The sequence below is a fragment of the Bufo bufo genome, chromosome 2 (assembly GCF_905171765.1).
Source record: "Bufo bufo chromosome 2, aBufBuf1.1, whole genome shotgun sequence".
Taxonomy (NCBI): Eukaryota; Metazoa; Chordata; class Amphibia; order Anura; family Bufonidae; genus Bufo; species Bufo bufo.
The window spans coordinates 442739303-442758593 of record NC_053390.1 but is presented as its reverse complement, the minus strand read 5'-3'; the positions used below and the strand labels follow the sequence as shown (position 1 = coordinate 442758593).

The following is a 19291-nucleotide window of genomic DNA, read 5'->3' as shown; positions in this document are numbered from 1 at the left end:
AAGTTGACTTCCCTTTTACTATTAGACAGGATAAACACTTCCTTGCAAAAGGAATCTAGGATAAAACAGTTGTTTTAGACATGGTGACCCATTATTCAACTTGTAGCTACCCACGTCAAATCTAGGATACAGGGCTGTTTCTACAGTTTGGTTCTGCATTTTACAGTTTAACTGTTCATTATTCAAAGCGTTGACGTGCCTCAGTCTCTGTTCGGAGAGTCATTTCCTGTGTTTCGACCAGGACCACTGGAGACATGAGAAGCTTTGGAATTAGGGCGGTGGGGAATCCTTGAGGTGAGTATTTTATGCCATTCTGACCCTTGAAGATCAATAAGTTGCTAAAAATAACGGAAAAACACTTTACAACGTGTGGGGCGGTGGCACTTACTTTTCGATATACAGATGGGTTCATTATACAGATGTAAGATACTGGTCAGTATTTTTCAGGATCCACTGACTTCTATGGACAGCACAGAATGAATGTAACAAGGGGTAAGGGACTATGCAGGGTTTGCTTGTAGTCTGTTACCATAGAGAAGCATAGGTCTGCAGAGGTAGACACACAACTGTCATATTTATTAATCCTGCTTGTAAAGTTCTGCGTATTCTGACACTGACTATATTTACCATTTGTAAAGGACAAGTGTAAGAAACATTGAGAAATAATTTGAGAAACTGCTGTCATCGTTGTTAGGTAAGACATGTTTTGTGTTGAATGCAACACCTACCTAAAAGAAACTAACCACGTAATACTGTGTATTCTCATCATTATCACTTGTGTTGGCGGTGTAAACTCCCAGATCTTTTCCCTGTTTCTTCCTTTTTACTCTATTTGTCATAATATCCTCGGTTTGCCATCAGGAAGGGAGGCAGGTATGTGCTCATAACCTGTTAGGCTGGCTTATATGAAGAGGAATACATATTACAGGTGCGGTCGAGAACTGTCAGCTCGAAAAACTTGTTTTCACATGCAGTCTCCACATAGGTCTGGCTACAGTCTCTGAAACACTTCAAGTATCTCTCATGTAGGTGATCCACCGATCAGAAGGACGACCATAAGTGGATTAAAAAGTAACTGTACCTTTTCTGAACTATGCAACCATCCTTCCATATTTCTGTTACTGAGCCTATCTAAGAAAACAACACCTCTGGATTTAGTTCTGCAACACTGAAACTAAGCAGCCACCCTATATATTGATTACTCTAGACCATTTACAGAGGGAAGATACGTGAGCCATGCAATTCTGGATTTGGCAGCCGAATGTGGACCCTAAATATGTCAGATAAGGCTCATTCATCCCAACTAACCAAAGGAAACTTGAAATTTTGAAGGTGATATAGGGATGTCAGACAATTAACTTAACACAGAGAGCAAGAGAAAAGGACAAGTGATGAGATTGCCTGCATCTTGAAGTGGACTTCTAGGATTGGAATCTACAAGGGTTACCACTGATATGTCGTGGTGGTGTGGCTGGTGCCTTTGTCCTTACTGCTTGTCTGAGGATGATAAAATGGCATTGGCCATCAACAAAGAGATTGATAGGATGCTTAAAATACAGAAGAGGAGGGACAGAAAGGAGCTGAAACTACTGCTTTTAGGTAAGTGTTATTGGTGATTAAAGATTTTAGCCATTAACACCATCAAATGCACACACAGTGGGAATAATTTATCAAAACTGGTGCAAAGGACAACTGGCTTAGTTGCCCAAAGCAACCTATCAACTTCCACCTTTCATTTTTTAGAGCTCCTTTGGAATTAAAAGGTAAAATCTGATTGGTTGATATGGACAAAGCCAGTTTTCGTTTACAACAGTTTTGATAAGTTTCCCCAAATATTTTTGTCTTTTGTTGGAAGAGATTTATCCACATGCTTACCATAGCACCTCTAGTACTCTAGTATAGTGTGGTGTGGTATACAAGGATAAATGTTATATGTTATAAAGGTTCTGGGTAAAGTGGCTTGTGGTGAGCTTCTTCCAGAACTGTAAAACAGCTAAAAATGATCAGGATCCTACACTTTCCAAGGTGTTCTTTGAGTCTTGTTTTCGGTGATATGAAAGGAACACACTTGATCCCACTACAGTGCCCACAATTTTCTAGAGAAACATAGCCTAAAGCAACAAGATAATTGTCCAATTTGCTGTTACTGTGAATAGTCAGATTTAGTTTGACTGTTTTTCACCTCAGAGTGACTGGTCAGGTAACTGCCGTTTCATAGTGGTCTATGTGCAGTATAAAGCTTTTAACATTAAATTGGTTGACAGCTAGTTGCCCTCTGCCCAGTGATATAAACATTAGAGATAAGCGAATCGAATCAGACGAAGTGGAATTCAATCCGAATTTCAGGAAAAATTTGATTAGCAACGAATGCAAATTTCCTCGCGCTTCGTGGTAACGAATCACAATTTTTCCTAAAATGGCAGCTACACATGTGAGGACATGGGGCAAGGAACTCTGGGAAGGCAGGCTGACCCATAATGCCATGCATGCAGCCAATCAGCAGCCAGCCAGCCCTGTGATGTCACAGCCCTATAAATACGGCGGCCATCTTAGAGTCAGACATTTTCCAGTGTTCTGACTGCAGGGACAGACGTGAGAAGGCGCTAGGGACAGCAATAGGAAAAACCTCATTGTGAAAAAGAAACCTGAAAAAAACGATTTATAAGTGCAGGGAAAGGATAGGGAGGAATAATTTTACAGCATCTTAGTGCAGGGAGAGACGTATGAAGTCGTTAGGGACAGTGCTAGAAAAACCTAATTGTGAAAAAAAAGCGATTTATAAGTGCAGGGTAACATATTTTGGGGATCCAAATAGCCATTATACAGCTCTGGCATTCCAGCAATTAGTTCTTGTTATTGGGGTACAAGTGCTATGTTGAAAAGCATTTAGTGTCTTATATCTGTGGAAAAAAAAATATATATACACATTTCACTACTGCAGTTATTTGTGTTGAAATAGTTTAGTGTCCTATTTCAGTACAAAAAGGAAAAATATATACGCATTTCACTTCTGCAGTTATTAGTGGTGAAAGCATTCAGTGTCCTATTTCAGTACAAAAAGGGAAAAAATAAACGCAATTCACTGTTGCATTTATTTGTGGTGAAAGACTTTAGTGGCCTATTTCAGTACAAAAAGGAAAAATATATATGCATTTAACTTCTGCAGTTATATGTGGTAAAAGCGTTCAGTGTCCTATTTAAGTGCAAAAAGAAAAAAAAAATACACACTTCACTGTTGCATTTATTTGTGGTGAAAGAGTTTAGTGACCAATTTCAGTACAAAAAGGAAAAATATATACTCATTTTACTTCTGCAGTTATATGTGGAGAAAGCATTCAGTGTCCTATTTCAGTACAAAAAGGAAAAAAATATACGCACTTCACTGTTGCATTTATTTGTGGTAACAGAGTTTAGTGGCCTATTTCAGTACAAAATGAAAAAATATATACGCATTTCACTTCTGCAGTTAAATGTGGAGAAAGCATTCAGTGTCCTATTTCAGTACAAAAAGGAAATAAATATACGCACTGCACTGTTGCATTTATTTGTGGTGAAAGAGTTCCAAAAAGGAAAAGAATATGCGCACTTCACTGGTGCATTTATTTCAGCTAAAAGCGTTTAGTGGCCTATTTCAGTGCAAAAAGATAAATATATTCTCTGTTCACTTCTGCAGTTATACCATATGTGTTGAAAGCGTTTATTGGCCTATTTCAGTATAGAAAGTAAAATATATACGCACTTCACTGGTGCCTTTATTTCTACTAAAAGCATTTACTGGCCTATTTCAGTACAGAAAGAAAAATATACGCACTTCACTGGTGCACTTATTTGTGGCAAAAATGTTTAGTGGCTGATTTCAGTACAGAAAGAAAAATATATTCTCAGTTCACTTTTGCAGTTATATGTGTTGAAAGCGTTTAGTGGCCTATTTCAGTACAGAAAAAAATAAATATACCACTTCACTGGTGCAGTTATTTGTGGCCAAAGCATTTACTGGCCTATTTCTCCTTCACTGTATTTGCAGCTACCACTTCTGCAGGAAGGCTATTCCATGCATCCACTACTCTCTCAGTAAAGTAATACTTCCTGATATTATTTTTAAACCTTTGCCCCTCTAATTTAAAACTATGTCCTCTTGTAGCAGTTTTTCTTCTTTTAAATATTCTCTCCTCTTTTACCTTGTTGATTCCCTTTATGTATTTAAAAGTTTCTATCATATCCCCTCTGTCTCGTCTTTCTTCCAAGCTATACATGTTAAGGTCCTTTAATATTTCCTGGTAAGTTTTATCCTGCAATCCATGTACCAGTTTTACACACACATCTTGTCCCCTGAAGAAGCTAACGCGAAACGTGCGTTGGGGTTATCCAGTTCACCACTCAGGTATTTTATGTCATAGTTCCAATATGGATGTTTTATTAATCTGATTCATGTACTTGTATTTTGGCACTTTGCACTTTATTTATCCTTGTACTGTTTTTGGATTTTCATCCGGTTGCATTATCTATGACTTTACCTGCATCCTTGATATCTGGCGTTTTCATCTATTCATACACTATGTTATATTTATATGACTTCATTAGCTTTGATATCTAGATTGATATTTATATATTTATATCTATATGCTCATTATCAGTGGTGTGGGTTTTCTTCCTGTGTGTCCCTCATTCACCACAGTATTGTATTTTATCTGTATTTTATTACTTCCGGTCTCGTGTGGAGACCATAATAAAGATTATATATATTCATTTCTGTGCTGGCCTTTTCTCTTTCTTTGGTGTTTCATTTCACGTGCAGGCTTGGCACGAGTACTCACTTTTGTGAGTCACATATTGGTGTTTATTCATGTACCAGTTTAGTAGCTCTTCTCTGAACCCTCTCCAAAGTATCAATATCCTTCTGGAGATATGGTCTCCAGTACTGAGCACAATACTCCAAATGAGGTCTCACTAGTGCTCTGTAGAGCGGCATGAGCACCTCCCTCTTTCTCTCCCTATACACCCAAGCATTCTGCTAGCATTTCCTGCTGCTCTATGACATTGTCTGCCTACCTTTAAGTCTTCTGAAATAATGACCCCTAAATCCCTTTCCTCAGATACTGAGGTTAGGACTGTATCACTGATTTTATATTTTGCTTTTGGGTTTTTACGCCCGGGGTGCATTATTTTGCACTTATCCACATTAAATTTTAGTTGCCAGATTTTTGACCATTCCTCTAGTTTTCCTAAATCCTTTTCCATTTGGTGTATCACTCCAGGAACATCAACCCTGTTACAAATCTTTGTGTCATCAGCAAAAAGACACACCTTACCATCGAGGCCTTCTGCAATTTCGCTGATAAAGATATTAAACAATATGGGTCCCAGAACAGATCCCTGAGGTACCCCACTGGTAACAAGACCTTGGTCTGAATATACTCCATTGACTACAATAAATAAATACAATTTATGTAAAAGCGTTTAGTGGCCTGTTTCAGTACAGAAAGAAAAATATATATGCACTTCACTGGTGCATTTATTTCTGCTAAAAGTGTTTACTGGCCTATTTCAGTACAAAGAAAAATATATTCTCATTTCACTTCTGCAGTTTATGTGTTGAAAGCATTTAGTGGTCTATTTCAGTACAGAAAGAAAAAAATATGCGCACTTCACTGGTGCACTTATTTGTGGCAAAAGTGTTTAGTGGCCTATTTCAGTACAGAAAAGAAAATATATACGCACTTCACTGGTGTATTTGTTTCTGGAAAAAGAGTTTAGTGGCCAATTTCAGTACAAAAAGGAAAAATATATACTCATTTCACTTCTGCAGTTATATGTGGTGAAAGCGTTCAGTGTCCTATTTCAGTACAAAAAGGAAAAAAATATACGCACTTCACTGTTGCATTTATTTGTGGTAAAAGTGTTTAGTGGCCTATTTCAGTACAAATGAAAAATATACGCATTTCACTTCTGTGGTTATTATTATTTCAGTAAAAAACAAAATATATTCAGCGTTCTCTTCTCCAGTTATATGTGGCAAAACCTTTAGTGACGCATTTCGGTCGAAAAACAAAATATTTTTCAGCGTTCAGCGCTGCAGTAATATTTGTGGTAAAACCTTTAGTGACGTATTTCGGTAGAAAACAATACATTTATTCTGCGTTCAGTGCCGCAGTTATATGTGGAAAAGCCTTTATTTGCGTATTTCAGTAGAAAACGAAAAATGTATTCTTATTAAAATGTATCCTTATTAAGTAGGGGTCCACGGGTTCACGAAAGCAGTGGCGGTAGAAGTCAGTTAGTGCGTAGTGTTGTCAGTAAAATCACCTACTCTGCGGCGTGGCAGTTTTTTGTACAGCCTCCTGAGGAGGTGAACATGGCCATATGTAGAATCTGTGGGCAGGTGAAGTGTGGCCAGTGTGCCAATGTTGGCACCACGGCCCTGCGCCAACATATGCAGCATCACCATAAAGTGGCCTGGGATAACCGTGGCTCCGATGTGGTGGTCCAGCCGGCCAAAGCAACTGCTGCATCACCCAGTGGCATGCCACACACGATTTCAGGCAATCAAGGCTCCACCACCTCAGGCGAAGGGAGCTGTCTGTCGTTCCCATTGTCTGCTTGTCCTTATTCTCCTGCTCCTCCGACTCCTTATCAGTCATTCCGTCAGCAATCGATCACAGAAGCGATTGCCAAGAGACAACAGTATGCATGCACGCATCCAACAGTGCAGAAGCTAAATGTGCTGCTGTCCAAGTTGCTGGTGCTGCAGTACCTCCCTTTCCAAGTGGTGGACTCTGCAACTTTCAGAGAACTGATGGCTTGTGGCGAGCCAAGGTGGAGAGTCCCAAGCCTTTATTTCGGTATAAAAAAAAATATGAATTCAGCATTCAGTGCTGCAGTTGTATGTGGTAAAATCTTTATTGACATATTTTGGTCGAAAAACTAATTTTGTTCAGCGTTCAGCACTGCAGTTATATGTGGTAAAGAGTTTATTGACTTATTTCGGTCAAAAAACTAAATTTATTCAGTGTTCAGCACTGTAGTTATATGTGGTAAAACCTTTTGTGACGTATTTCGGTCGAAAAACAAATTTTATTCAGCGTTTAGAGCTGCAGTTATATGTGGTAAAATCTTTATTGAAGTATTTCAGTCGAAAAACTAAATTTATTCAGCGTTCAGAGCTGCAGTTATATGTGGTAAAATCTTTATTGAAGCATTTCAGTCAAAAAACTAAATTTCTTCAGCGGTCAGCGCTGCCGTTATATGCAGTAAAATCTTTATTGAAGTATTTTGGTTGAAAACCAAATTTATTCAGTGGTCAGCGCTGCGGTTATATGCGGTAAAATCTTTATTGAAGTATTTTGGTTGAAAAACAAAATTTATTTAGTGCTCAGCGCTGTGGTTATATGCGGTAAAATCTTTATTGAAGTATTTTGGTCGAAAAACAAAATGTATTCAGCAGTCAGCGCTGCGGTTATATGCGGTAAAATCTTTATTGAAGTATTTCGGTCAAAAAACAAAATTTATTCAGCGGTCAGCGCTGCCGTTATATGCAGTAAAATCTTTATTGAAGTATTTTGGTTGAAAAACTAAATTTATTCAGTGGTCAGCGCTGCAGTTATATGCGGTAAAATCTTTATTGAAGTATTTTGGTCGAAAGACAAAATTTATTCAGCGGTCAGCACTGCGGTAATATGCGGTAAAATCTTTAGTGACGTATCTTGATAAACTTCGACTCTTCCGTGCTCAAAGCTATCTTTACACTTTGTCTTCTTATTGTCTGTAGCTACTAGAGGCCTGTTCATGCCAGGCAGGTTCGATGAGCAGCCAATACCGCATTTGCATCAATCTTGACAGGATTTGTCTCCAGGTGGAGAGAAATAGTTTTTTGGAATGCTTTCTCCATCGTAACCACGTCGTCGAATAAACTGAAGACTGGCAGATTTTCTCCTGTCTTAGGCAACGCTTAATGTTTATTATAAAATTTATTAAATATTGAATATTAAATTGAACCAAAACTTGATTAAAATTATAAGAAAATAAACTTAAATTCACCAATATATTATCCCAATCTTTGAGAGAAATTCACGGACAATCAATTTGCCAAGCCTTTTGTGCCGGAGAACGTGTATTATTAAATCGTGTTTTAAGCAACACTTTATAAAGTTGAGAAATTTTAACCTTCTGTTCTGTCCCATATTCCCTATAAATGAATAGACGAAGCGGCCACTCTGTGGCCTCCTCATGCTGCTGCCAATTCCACAATCTCTCGTCGTCGTGCCACTCTGTGGCCCCTCATGCTGCTGCCACCTCCACACTATGTCACCTTGCCACTCTGTGGCCTCCTGATGCTGCCGCCACCTTCACACTATGTCACCTTGCCACTCTGTGGTCTCCTGATGCTGCCGCCACCTCCACACTCTGTCATTGTGCCACTCTGTGGCCTCCTACTGATGCTGCTGCCACCTCCAGATTCTGTCATTGTGCCACTCAGTGGCCTTCTCCTGATGCTGCTGCTGCCGCCACCTCCAGACTCTGTCATTGTGCCACTCAGTGGCCTCCTCATACTGCTGCCACCTCCACACTCTGTCATTGTGCCACTCTGTGACTTCCTCATGCTGCTGCCACCTCCAGACTCTGTCATGTGCCACTCGGTGGCTTCCTCATACTGCTGCCACCTCCTCACTTGGTCATTGAGCCACTCAGTGGCCTCCTCATACTGCTGCCACCTCCACACTCTGTCATTGTGCCAATTGGTGGCCTTCTCTGGATGCTGCTATTGCTGCTGCCGCCACCTTCAGACTCTGTCATTGTGCCACTCGGTGGCCTCCTCATACTGTTGCCAACGCCAGACTGTCATTGTGCCACTCGGTGGCTTCCTCATACTGCTGCCACCTCCACACTCGGTCATTCTGCCACTCGGTGGTCTCCTTATACTGCTGCCACCTCCACACTCTGTTATTGTGCCACTCGGTTGCCTTCTCCTGATGCTGCTACTGCTGCTGCCAACACCTCCAGACTCTGTCATTGTGCCACTCTGTGGCTTCCTCATACTGCTGCCACCTCAACACTTGGTCATTGTGCCACTTGGTGGCCTCCTCATACTGCTGCCACCTCCACACTCTGTCATTGTGCCAATTGGTGGCCTTCTCTGGATGCTGCTATTGCTGCTGCCGCCACCTTCAGACTCTGTCATTGTACCACTCGGTGGCTTCCTCATACTGCTGCCACCTTCACACTCTGTCATTGTGCCACTCGGTGGCCTCCTCATACTGTTGCCAACGCCAGACTGTCATTGTGCCACTCGGTGGCTTCCTCATACTGCTGCCACCTCCACACTCGGTCATTCTGCCACTCGGTGGCCTCCTTATACTGCCACCACCTCCAGACTCTGTCATTGTGCCACTCGGTGGCTTCCTCATACTGCTGCCACCTCCACACTCTGTCATTGTGCCACTCTGTGACTTCCTTATACTGCTGCCACCTCCACACTCTGTCATTGTGCCAATTGGTGGCCTTCTCCGGATGCTGCTATTGCTGCTGCCACCACCTCCAGACTCTGTCATTGTGCCACTCGGTGGCTTCCTCATACTGCTGCCACCTCAACACTCGGTCACTGTGCCATTTGGTGGCCTCCTCATACTGCTGCCACCTCCACACTCTGTCATTGGGCCACTCTGTGGTCTTCTCATGCTGCTTCCACTTCACCACTATGTCTTAGGTCCACTCTGTGGACTTTTCATGCTGTTCCCACCCTCCCCACTTAATGACTGGTCCACTATTTTGCCTTTCGGCCTGGCTGACATCATCATTTATTTGACCCTTCTTCTGATCTGTCAGAAGGAAGGAAAAATGAGAAGCACAACGGATCCGGTCTGTGTAGCAACTGTAAGGCCTGTATGGTCCGATCAGAATTGGCGTATGATTTGGTAGCCAAAAGCAGGAGTGGAAACAAAACACAGAAGACATGCAAATATTCCATTCAAGTGTCATCTCTGTTTTAGATCCAGTCCTTTTTTATTTTGGCATTAGCAATACTGATGGATTATTGAGCAAATGCTGACCGAGTGAAGGCGTATGCTCCACAGACAGGATCCGTTTTTTGTGGGTTATTTTTCTGACGGATCAGAGGAAGGGCAAATTAATCAGTGACGTCAACACAAACTTACTGCTCACACCCTCTCCATTCTGTCGGGGGGGGGGGGGGGGGGGGTAGGCTCTACTTGAGCGTTTAATAGAACAGGTTCTGATGCTGCTGCCACCTCCACACTCTGTCATTGTGCCAATTGGTGGCCTTCTCTGGATGCTGCTATTGCTGCTGCCGCCACCTTCAGACTCTGTCATTGTACCACTCGGTGGCTTTCTCATACTGCTACCACCTCCACACTCTGTCATTGTGCCACTCGGTGGCCTCCTCATACTGTTGCCAACGCCAGACTGTCATTGTGCCACTCGGTGGCTTCCTCATACTGCTGCCACCTCCACACTCGGTCATTCTGCCACTCCGTGGTCTCCTTATACTGCTGCCACCTCCACACTCTGTTATTGTGCCACTCGGTTGCCTTCTCCTGATGCTGCTACTGCTGCTGCCACCACCTCCAGACTCTGTCATTGTGCCACTCTGTGGCTTCCTCATACTGCTGCCACCTCAACACTCGGTCATTGTGCCACTTGGTGGCCTCCTCATACTGCTGCCACCTCCACACTCTGTCATTGTGACAATTGGTGCCTTCTCTGGATGCTGCTATTGCTGCTGCCGCCACCTTCAGACTCTGTCATTGTACCACTCGCGACTTCCTCATGCTGCTGCCACCTCCAGACTCTGTCATTGTGCCACTCTGTGACTTCCTCATACTGCTGCCACCTCCACACTCTGTCATTGTGCCACTCTGTGACTTCCTCATACTGCTGCCATCTCCACACTCTGTCATTGTGCCAATTGGTGGCCTTCTCCGGATGCTGCTATTGCTGCTGCCGCCACCTTCAGACTCTGTCATTGTACCACTCGGTGGCTTCCTCATACTGCTGCCACCTTCACACTCTGTCATTGTGCCACTCGGTGGCCTCTTCATACTGTTGCCAACGCCAGACTGTCATTGTGCCACTCGGTGGCTTCCTCATACTGCATCCACCTCCACACTCGGTCATTTTGCCACTCGGTGGCCTCCTTATACTGCTGCCACCTCCAGACTCTGTCATTGTGCCGCTCTGTGGCTTCTTCATACTGCTGCCACCTCCACACTCTGTCATTGTGCCACTCTGCGACTTCCTCATACTGCTGCCACCTCCACACTCTGTCATTGTGCCACTCGGTGGCTTCCTCATACTGCTGCCACCTTCACACTCTGTCATTGTGCCACTCGGTGGCCTCCTCATACTGCTGCCACCTCCACACTCTGTCATTGGGCCACTCTGTGGTCTTCTCATGCTGCTTCCACTTCACCACTATGTCTTAGGTCCACTCTGTGGACTTCTCATGCTGTTCCCACCCTCCCCACTTAATGACTGGTCCACTATTTTGCCTTTCGACCTGGCTGACATCATCATTTATTTGACCCTTCTTCTGATCTGTCAGAAGGAAGGAAAAATTAGAAGCACAACGGATCCTGTCTGTGTAGCAGCTGTAAGGCCTGTATGGTCCCATCAGAATTGGCGTATGATTTGGCAGCCAAAAGCAGGAGTGGGAACAAAACACAGAAGACATGCAAATATTCCATTCAAGTGTCATCTCTGTTTTAGATCCAGTCCTTTTTTTTTTGGGCATTAGCAATACTGATGGATTATTGAGCAAATGCTGACCGAGTGAAGGCGTAAGCTCCACAGACAGGATCCGTTTTTTGTGGGTTATTTTTCTGACGGATCAGAGGAAGGGCAAATTAATCAGTGACGTCAACACAAACTTACTGCTCACACTCTCTCCATTCTGTTGGGGGGGGGGGTAGGCTCTACTTGTATGAGCGTTTAATAGAACAGGTTCTGATAACATCTATGTGGAATCCGCTGGCGACGGTGTAAAGGCGTGCGCTTCTTCTTGGCACTAACTTCAACTTGTAAGGTTGAGTACATACTTGAGTTATTTGGTCAGTTTTGGCCCCATGACTGCCTAAATAAGTGAAGTGTGCAGTGATTCTAAGAGCGACGCCCGTCATCTGCATGTCATACGGACTCACAGTATTATTTCATTACCAAAGCAGACTCCCTATGCGTGTTAATACAAGGCACAGTGTTCTACACCACTATAAAGGCTCTTAGCAGCCAAGAAATAGCAATTTTGTAATGTAATTCACAGCGAATATATTCGGATCTCTAATAAACATGCATAACATGTATATGCTGTACATAATAAGGTTTAAACTCACATGATTATGTGTAAGCAAAGTACTGAACATGGCTGTGCACAGTTGACTTTCATATTTTTAATCGGAAAGTTAGCTTCTCCTATAACTCCCCAAAGGAAGAAAATCGGAACACATCCTTTATTGAGGTCCATATTGATTTAGTCTGTATTAGTCCATATTGATTTAGGGAGTCTGTATTTTAGGGTATTGTCTGGGTTTGGTCTGGGGTCTGGTTTTTTTCTGGGTGGTGAGTGTTAATGCAGTTAAGGGTCAGGCGTGTGGTATCTTTATTTTTTGTGGTTTTGATACGGGAGTCAAATGAAATACTTGTTATTAGATTAGTAGTGTTTGAAGCACATGGTCTACTGTATGTAAATGGGTGGCATATGTTAATAATTTCTGTGCATCACCTAATCCACATTGTATGTTGGACTCTTCCTTATCTTCAAACAGTTAATGAATTATGGTGTGTGTATGGTTTGTATATGCTGTGTATGTATGTATGTATGTATGTGTATATGCTGTTTATTGTGTATATACAGTCAGGTCCATAAATATTGGGACACAGACACAATTCTAAATTTTTTGGCTCTATACACCACCACAATGGATTTGAAATGAAACGAACAAGATGTGCTTTACCTGCAGACTGTCAGCTTTAATTTGAGGGTATTTACATCCAAATCAGTTGAGCGGTGCAGGAATTACAACAGTTTGCATATGTGCCTCCCACTTGTTAAAGGACCAAAAGTAATGGGACAATTGGCTTCTCAGCTGTTCCATGGCCAGCTGTGTGTTATTCCCTCATTATCCCAATTACAATGAGCAGATGAAAGGTCCAGAGTTCCTTTCAAGTGTGCTATTTGCATTTGGAATCTGTTGCTGTCAACTCTCAAGATGAGAGCCAAAGAGCTGTCACTATCAGTGAATCAAGCCATCATTAGGCTGAAAAAACACAACAAACCCATCAGAGAGATAGCAAAAACATTAGGCGTGGCCAAAACAACTGTTTGGAACATTCTTAAAAAGAAGGAACACATCGGTGAGCTGAGCAACACCAAAAGACCCGGAAGACCACGGAAAACAACTGTGGTGGATGACCAAAGAATTCTTTCCCTGGTGAAGAAAACACCCTTCACAACAGTTGGCCAGATCAAGAACACTCTCCAGGAGGTAGGTGTATGTGTGTCAAAGTCAACAATCAAGAGAAGACTTCACCAGAGTGAATACAGAGGGTTCACCACAAGATGTAAACCATTGGTGAGCCTCAAAAACAGGAAGGCCAGATTGGAGTTTGCCAAACGACATCTAAAAAAGCCTTCACAGTTCTGGAACAACATCCTATGGACAGATAAGACCAAGATCAACTTTTACCAGAGTGATGGGAAGAGAAGAGTATGAAGAAGGAAAGGAACTGCTCATGATCCTAAGCATACCACCTCATCAGTGAAGCATGGTGGTGGTAGTGTCATGGCGTGGGCATGTATGGCTGCCAATGGAGCTGATTTTCATGTATTTATTGATGATGTGACTGCTGACAAAAGCAGCAGGATGAATTCTGAAGTGTTTCGGGCAATATTATCTGCTCATATTCAAACAAATGCTTCAGAACTCATTGGACGGCGCTTCACAGTGCAGATGGACAATGACCCAAAGCATACTGCAAAAGCAACCAAAGAGTTTTTTAAGGGAAATGAGTGGAATGTTATGCAATGGCCAAGTCAATCACCTGACCTGAAGTGAGCATGCATTTCACTTGCTGAAGACAAAACTGAAGGGAAAATGCCCCAAGAACAAGCAGGAACTGAAGACAGTTGCAGTAAAGGGCCTGGCAGAGCATCACCAGGGATGAAACCCAGCGTCTGGTGATGTCTATGCGTTCCAGACTTCAGGCTGTAATTGACTGCAAAGGATTTGCAACCAAGTATTAAAAAGTGAAAGTTTGATTTATGATTATTATTCTGTCCCATTACTTTTGGTCCCTTAACAAGTGGGAGGCACATATGCAAACTGTTGTAATTCCTACACCGTTCACCTGATTTGGATGTAAATACCCTCAAATTAAAGCTGACAGTCTGCAGTTAAAGTACATGTTATTCGTTTTATTTTAAATCCATTGTGGTGGTGTTAAGAGCCAAAAATGTTAGAATTGTGGCGATGTCCCAATATTTATGGACCTGACTGTATGCCGCGTATCTGTACATGTACTCTTGTTAAAGTGTAAGCCTGTCACTGTCTTTCACACACGAGTGAGTGTTAGTGACCACAGGCCTGTCTCTAGCCATCCATATTGCAGGATGCTAGCCTCGTTGCAGACTAATGAATCAACCACCAGGCAGCATTGGAATCTGAGGAGGTGAATAACCACTGGACACAAGTTATGTAATTAACTTGTCTTTCTATGAAAGCTTGTCTCCCTGCTATCTCCTCTTCCCCTTCCTATAGGACCTACTGCATGCCACCTTTTCCCCCACAATTTGTCTTTACAATTCTCCTCTAATGTTATTTCAACTAAGCAGTAATCTATTGGATTTGATTTGCATCATGCAAAATACTCACGGCTCCTTACGCCTGTCTACTTCATCCACACTGCATTGTCATGACATGAACCTACAACATTGGTCCATGTTTAGATTTTTTTCCAGGGTCACTTTACCCCTGTGGCATATGGTGGCTTTGTACAGTAGTCATTGATGTCCAGTAGTTTGGAGCCACAGTTCCTGGTGTATAGCACCTTGTCACTTTAATCCTTTCCTAGTACCTACTGTGCTATACTGATAATATTTACTTTCCTGTCCTTTTATTGATCTTTTTGAACTCACTGTAGAGGTCATTTGATAGCCAGACAGTGGCACCATGCTGGCAGTAAAGATGAAGAAATGCATGCTTGTCGAACATAGAAAATCTGAGACTGACTCTCTACAAGGAAGCGGTGGGCCCATATATTGTCAGGGCCCCTGTGCAGCTACAAAGGCTGCCGTTATATTGTAGATATTTTTGGATTGGGAAAATGCTACCAGTTAGACATTTTCAGTACCATATGTTTTCGTAAGGAGGAGTGAACGTAGGATGGGAGAATTGGTTATGGCTCCCCGGGGCCATGCAGTGACAGAAAAGCACACCCTTTCTTCCCTTGGTGCACACCGTGGTAATGGGGCTTCTGCCTGGTGGTAGTTGGGGTGCCTTGGATGTTAGGTTTTGGTTTGGGGGGAAGGCAGAAAAGCACCACGTTCACAGGCCCGTAGAGCCCTTAGTCTCCCAGAGGTGCTGGCAAAGGGATCCATTCATAACGGATGCAGATGGTTGTATTATCAGTGACGGAAGCGTTTTTGCATTAGAGAGAAATTTGTATTCTTTAGTGTGATTTTCTTCTACTAATTTCATTGCAGCACTGCTAATTGTATTAAATATATCAGTTGTACCCAATTGTCCTGGATCATTCCTGGGAAGGCCCTGGTATGTCCTGATTTAAACTGTCTGTATCCAGAAGGTTCTAAGGTACAGTTGAATACAGTGATGAAGCAGGGAGCCGTCTGATACCTGCTCCACTATTCCGCAGCTTGTGTTCTCCCTAGCAGACAGACATGCTCCTTAGCACACATGCTGAGCAGGGGAGCGCGCAAGGTAAGGTATGATGCACTTGGTGAGGTATAATGGACTAGGTGAGTAATACTTTTTTATATCATTATTACTACAGGGGCAGCACCTTTGTAAGGATGCGCTAACGGGGCAGCACAATTGTGATGGGGCCATATGGGGGCAGCAATATTGTAAGGATACACTAAGGGGATATTCTACTGTGTGAAAACTAGGGGGCACTAACAAGACATTCTTACAGTGAGAGGGAACGAAGGGGACATTCTACTGTGAAGCAGGCACTAATTGGGCATTGCTATAGTCAAGGGGCACTAAGGCATAACTACTGTGTGGGGGCTCTAAGTGAACATTCTATTGTGAACAGATCACTTAGTCGGCCTAACTACTGTGTGGAGGCTCTAAAGGAACATTCTATTGTGAACAGAGCACTTAGTCGGCCTAACTACTGTGTGGAGGCTCTAAAGGAACATTCTATTGTGAACAGAGCACTTAGTCGGCCTAATTACTGTGTGGAGGCTCTAAAGGAACATTCTATTGTGAACAGAGCACTTAGTCGGCCTAATTACTGTGTGGAGGCTCTAAAGGAACATTCTATTGTGAACAGAGCACTTAGTCGGCCTAACTACTGTGTGGAGGCTCTAAAGGAACATTCTATTGTGAACTGAGCACTTAGTCGGCCTAACTACTGTGTGGAGGCTCTAAAGGAACATTCTATTGTGAACAGAGCACTTAGTCGGCCTAACTACTGTGTGGAGGCTCTAAGGGAACATTCTACAGGGTGGGCCATTTATCTGGATACACCTTAATAAAATGGGAATGGTTGGTGATATTAACTTCCTGTTTGTGGCACATTAGTATATGTGAGGGGGGAAACTTTTCAAGATGGGTGGTGACCATGGCGGCCATTTTGAAGTCGGCCATTTTGAATCCAACTTTTGTTTTTTCAATAGGAAGAAGGTCATGTGACACATCAAACTTATTGGGAATTTCACAAGAAAAACAATGATGTGCTTGGTTTTAACGTAACTTTATTCTTTCATGAGTTATTTACAAGTTTCTGACCACTTATAAAATGTGTTCAATGTGCTGCCCATTGTGTTGGATTGTCAATGCAACCCTCTTCTCCCACTCTTCACACACTGATAGCAACACCGCAGGAGAAATGCTAGCACAGGCTTCCAGTATCCGTAGTTTCAGGTGCTGCACATCTCGTATCTTCACAGCATAGACAATTGCCTTCAGATGACCCCAAAGATAAAAGTCTAAGGGGGTCAGATCGGGAGACCTTGGGGGCCATTCAACTGGCCCACGACGACCAATCCACTTTCCAGGAAACTGTTCATCTAGGAATGCTCGGACCTGACACCCATAATGTTGTGGTGCACCATCTTGCTGGAAAAACTCAGGGAACGTGCCAGCTTCAGTGCATAAAGAGGGAAACACATCATCATGTAGCAATTTCGCATATCCAGTGTGTCACTAGGGTGTCAAGAACCACTCCTGACTCCGTTATACCCGGGGTCAGGAAGTCGCAGCGGTTGGCTGCGCGCTCTATGTAAGATAGGGCTGTTTCCTTATGGTAGCTTTCTGGGTTTGCTTTGCAAACCCTTTTGGCTCACTCAGGGATCCGTAGCTCCTTCTCCTCAGCTGTTCCTTGTCCAGCACTCCCAACCTCCTTATATTCCCCTCTCACACTTCTCTGGTTGTCAGATATAGAGCTTCCTGCCTGGATATCTATTCTGACCCTTTGGAGCTGTGTTGCTGCGTTCTCTGGTTGTTGGTCCAGAACGCTACCCTCCGGATCCCTGTTGGACCTTTGTGGTCTGCTGTGGTCGCCCACCTGGGTGTATGTGTTTGTCTGTATTGTCTGTCCTCTCCCTGGTGTTTCCCTCTTAGTGTCAGAGGTACGGACTAGCGATCCCACCAGCCCGTTCACTATCTAGGGCTCATTTTAGGGAAAGCCAGGGTTTAGGCACGTGATCGCCGCACGGGTGAGGAACCCGTCTAGGGACGTCAGGGCAGTCAGGTGCAAGCCGCAAGGTGAGTCAGGGGTCACCACCTTTCCCTCTCCCTTGGGCAGGGCTTTCCCTTTTCCCTCCCTGTGCGTGATGCCGGTCATTACATTATATCTGGCCCTTATTTTGTGTAGGTAAAAAAAATAAAACAATTTTTTTTTTTTACCTACTTAGAATCCAGTATGGATCAAATTGCTGCTCTGTCTAAACAATTTCATGGCCTGTCTTTGGAGGTGGCAGGATTGAAGGCGTCGGTCCTCCAGCAACAGCAGCAATTACAACTGACCGCAAGCCCAGCAGTTGCTACTGGTAACCAGGTTGTTGCGGAACCCAAGGTCCCTCTCCCTGACAGATTTTCTGGGGGAAGGGACAAGTTTTTGACATTCCGTGAGGCCTGTAAATTATATTTTAAACTGCGCCCTTACTCCTATGGTAATGAAGAACAGCGGGTGGGGGTTGTTATTTCCCAGCTGCAGGGGGACCCGCAGTCCTGGGCGTTCTCTTTACCTACTGATTCCCAGGCTCTTCGGTCAGTGGATGAGTTTTTCGGGGCCTTGGGTCTCATATATGACGACCCTGACCGAGTTGCACTGGCTGAATCAAGATTACGGAGACTCCTACAAGGAGAGCGGCCGGTAGAGGAGTATTGCTCTGACTTCCGTAGGTGGGCTACGGATACCCAATGGAACGACCCGACTCTCAGGAGTCAGTTCTGCTCTGGGTTATCCGAAAGGGTTAAGGATGCGCTTGCCTTATATGAGACCCCCTTTTCCCTTGATGCGGTTATGTCCCTTTCTATCCGAATAGATAGACGCCTTAGGGACAGGTTGAAAAAACCGGAGCCATTGGTAACCCCTCCCAAGCAGCAGTTAGTCTGTACGGACTTAGACGAGCCTATGCAGCTAGGAGGAACTACTCGTCAGGTCCGTCCTCCTGAGGCTCGCCGTAGGCGTGGGGTTTGTTTTTTTTGTGGGGACAGGGGTCATTTCATTAATGTCTGTCCTTCTTTCCTCAGAAACAAAAGACCGTCGGAAAACTACTAACCCCAGGCTGTGTGGAGGATGTCAGCCGGGGGGTATACGTTTCCTCCATACGTACATCGCAATTTGTGTTACCAGCGGTTATTGTTTTTGGTGATAAGACGGAGACTATTTCTTTCTTTCTAGACAGTGGAGCAGGGGTAAATTTGATAGATGCCCATTTTGCCCGCACTATGGGTTTGTCTCTCTGTACGCTACAGAGACCTATTCCCATATTCGCTATTGATTCTGCTCCTCTGTCTCAGAGAAACCTCACCCACATTGTTCATAATTTAGACCTTCGGGTAGGGGACCACCATAACGAGATGCTTTCATGTTATGT

At 43.4% G+C, this 19291-nt stretch overlaps 1 protein-coding gene across 1 annotated transcript in view; it reads left to right on the top strand.

Moving 5' to 3' along the window:
* Nucleotides 1-919: 919 nt before the first annotated feature.
* Nucleotides 920-19291, top strand: part of LOC120989413 (guanine nucleotide-binding protein subunit alpha-11-like) — a 144140-nt gene continuing 125768 nt past the window's right edge. Inside the window, 1 exon segment of the mRNA XM_040417496.1 lies at nucleotides 920-1599. Coding sequence (XP_040273430.1) covers nucleotides 1455-1599 — 145 coding nt within the window. The 5' untranslated portion in view covers nucleotides 920-1454.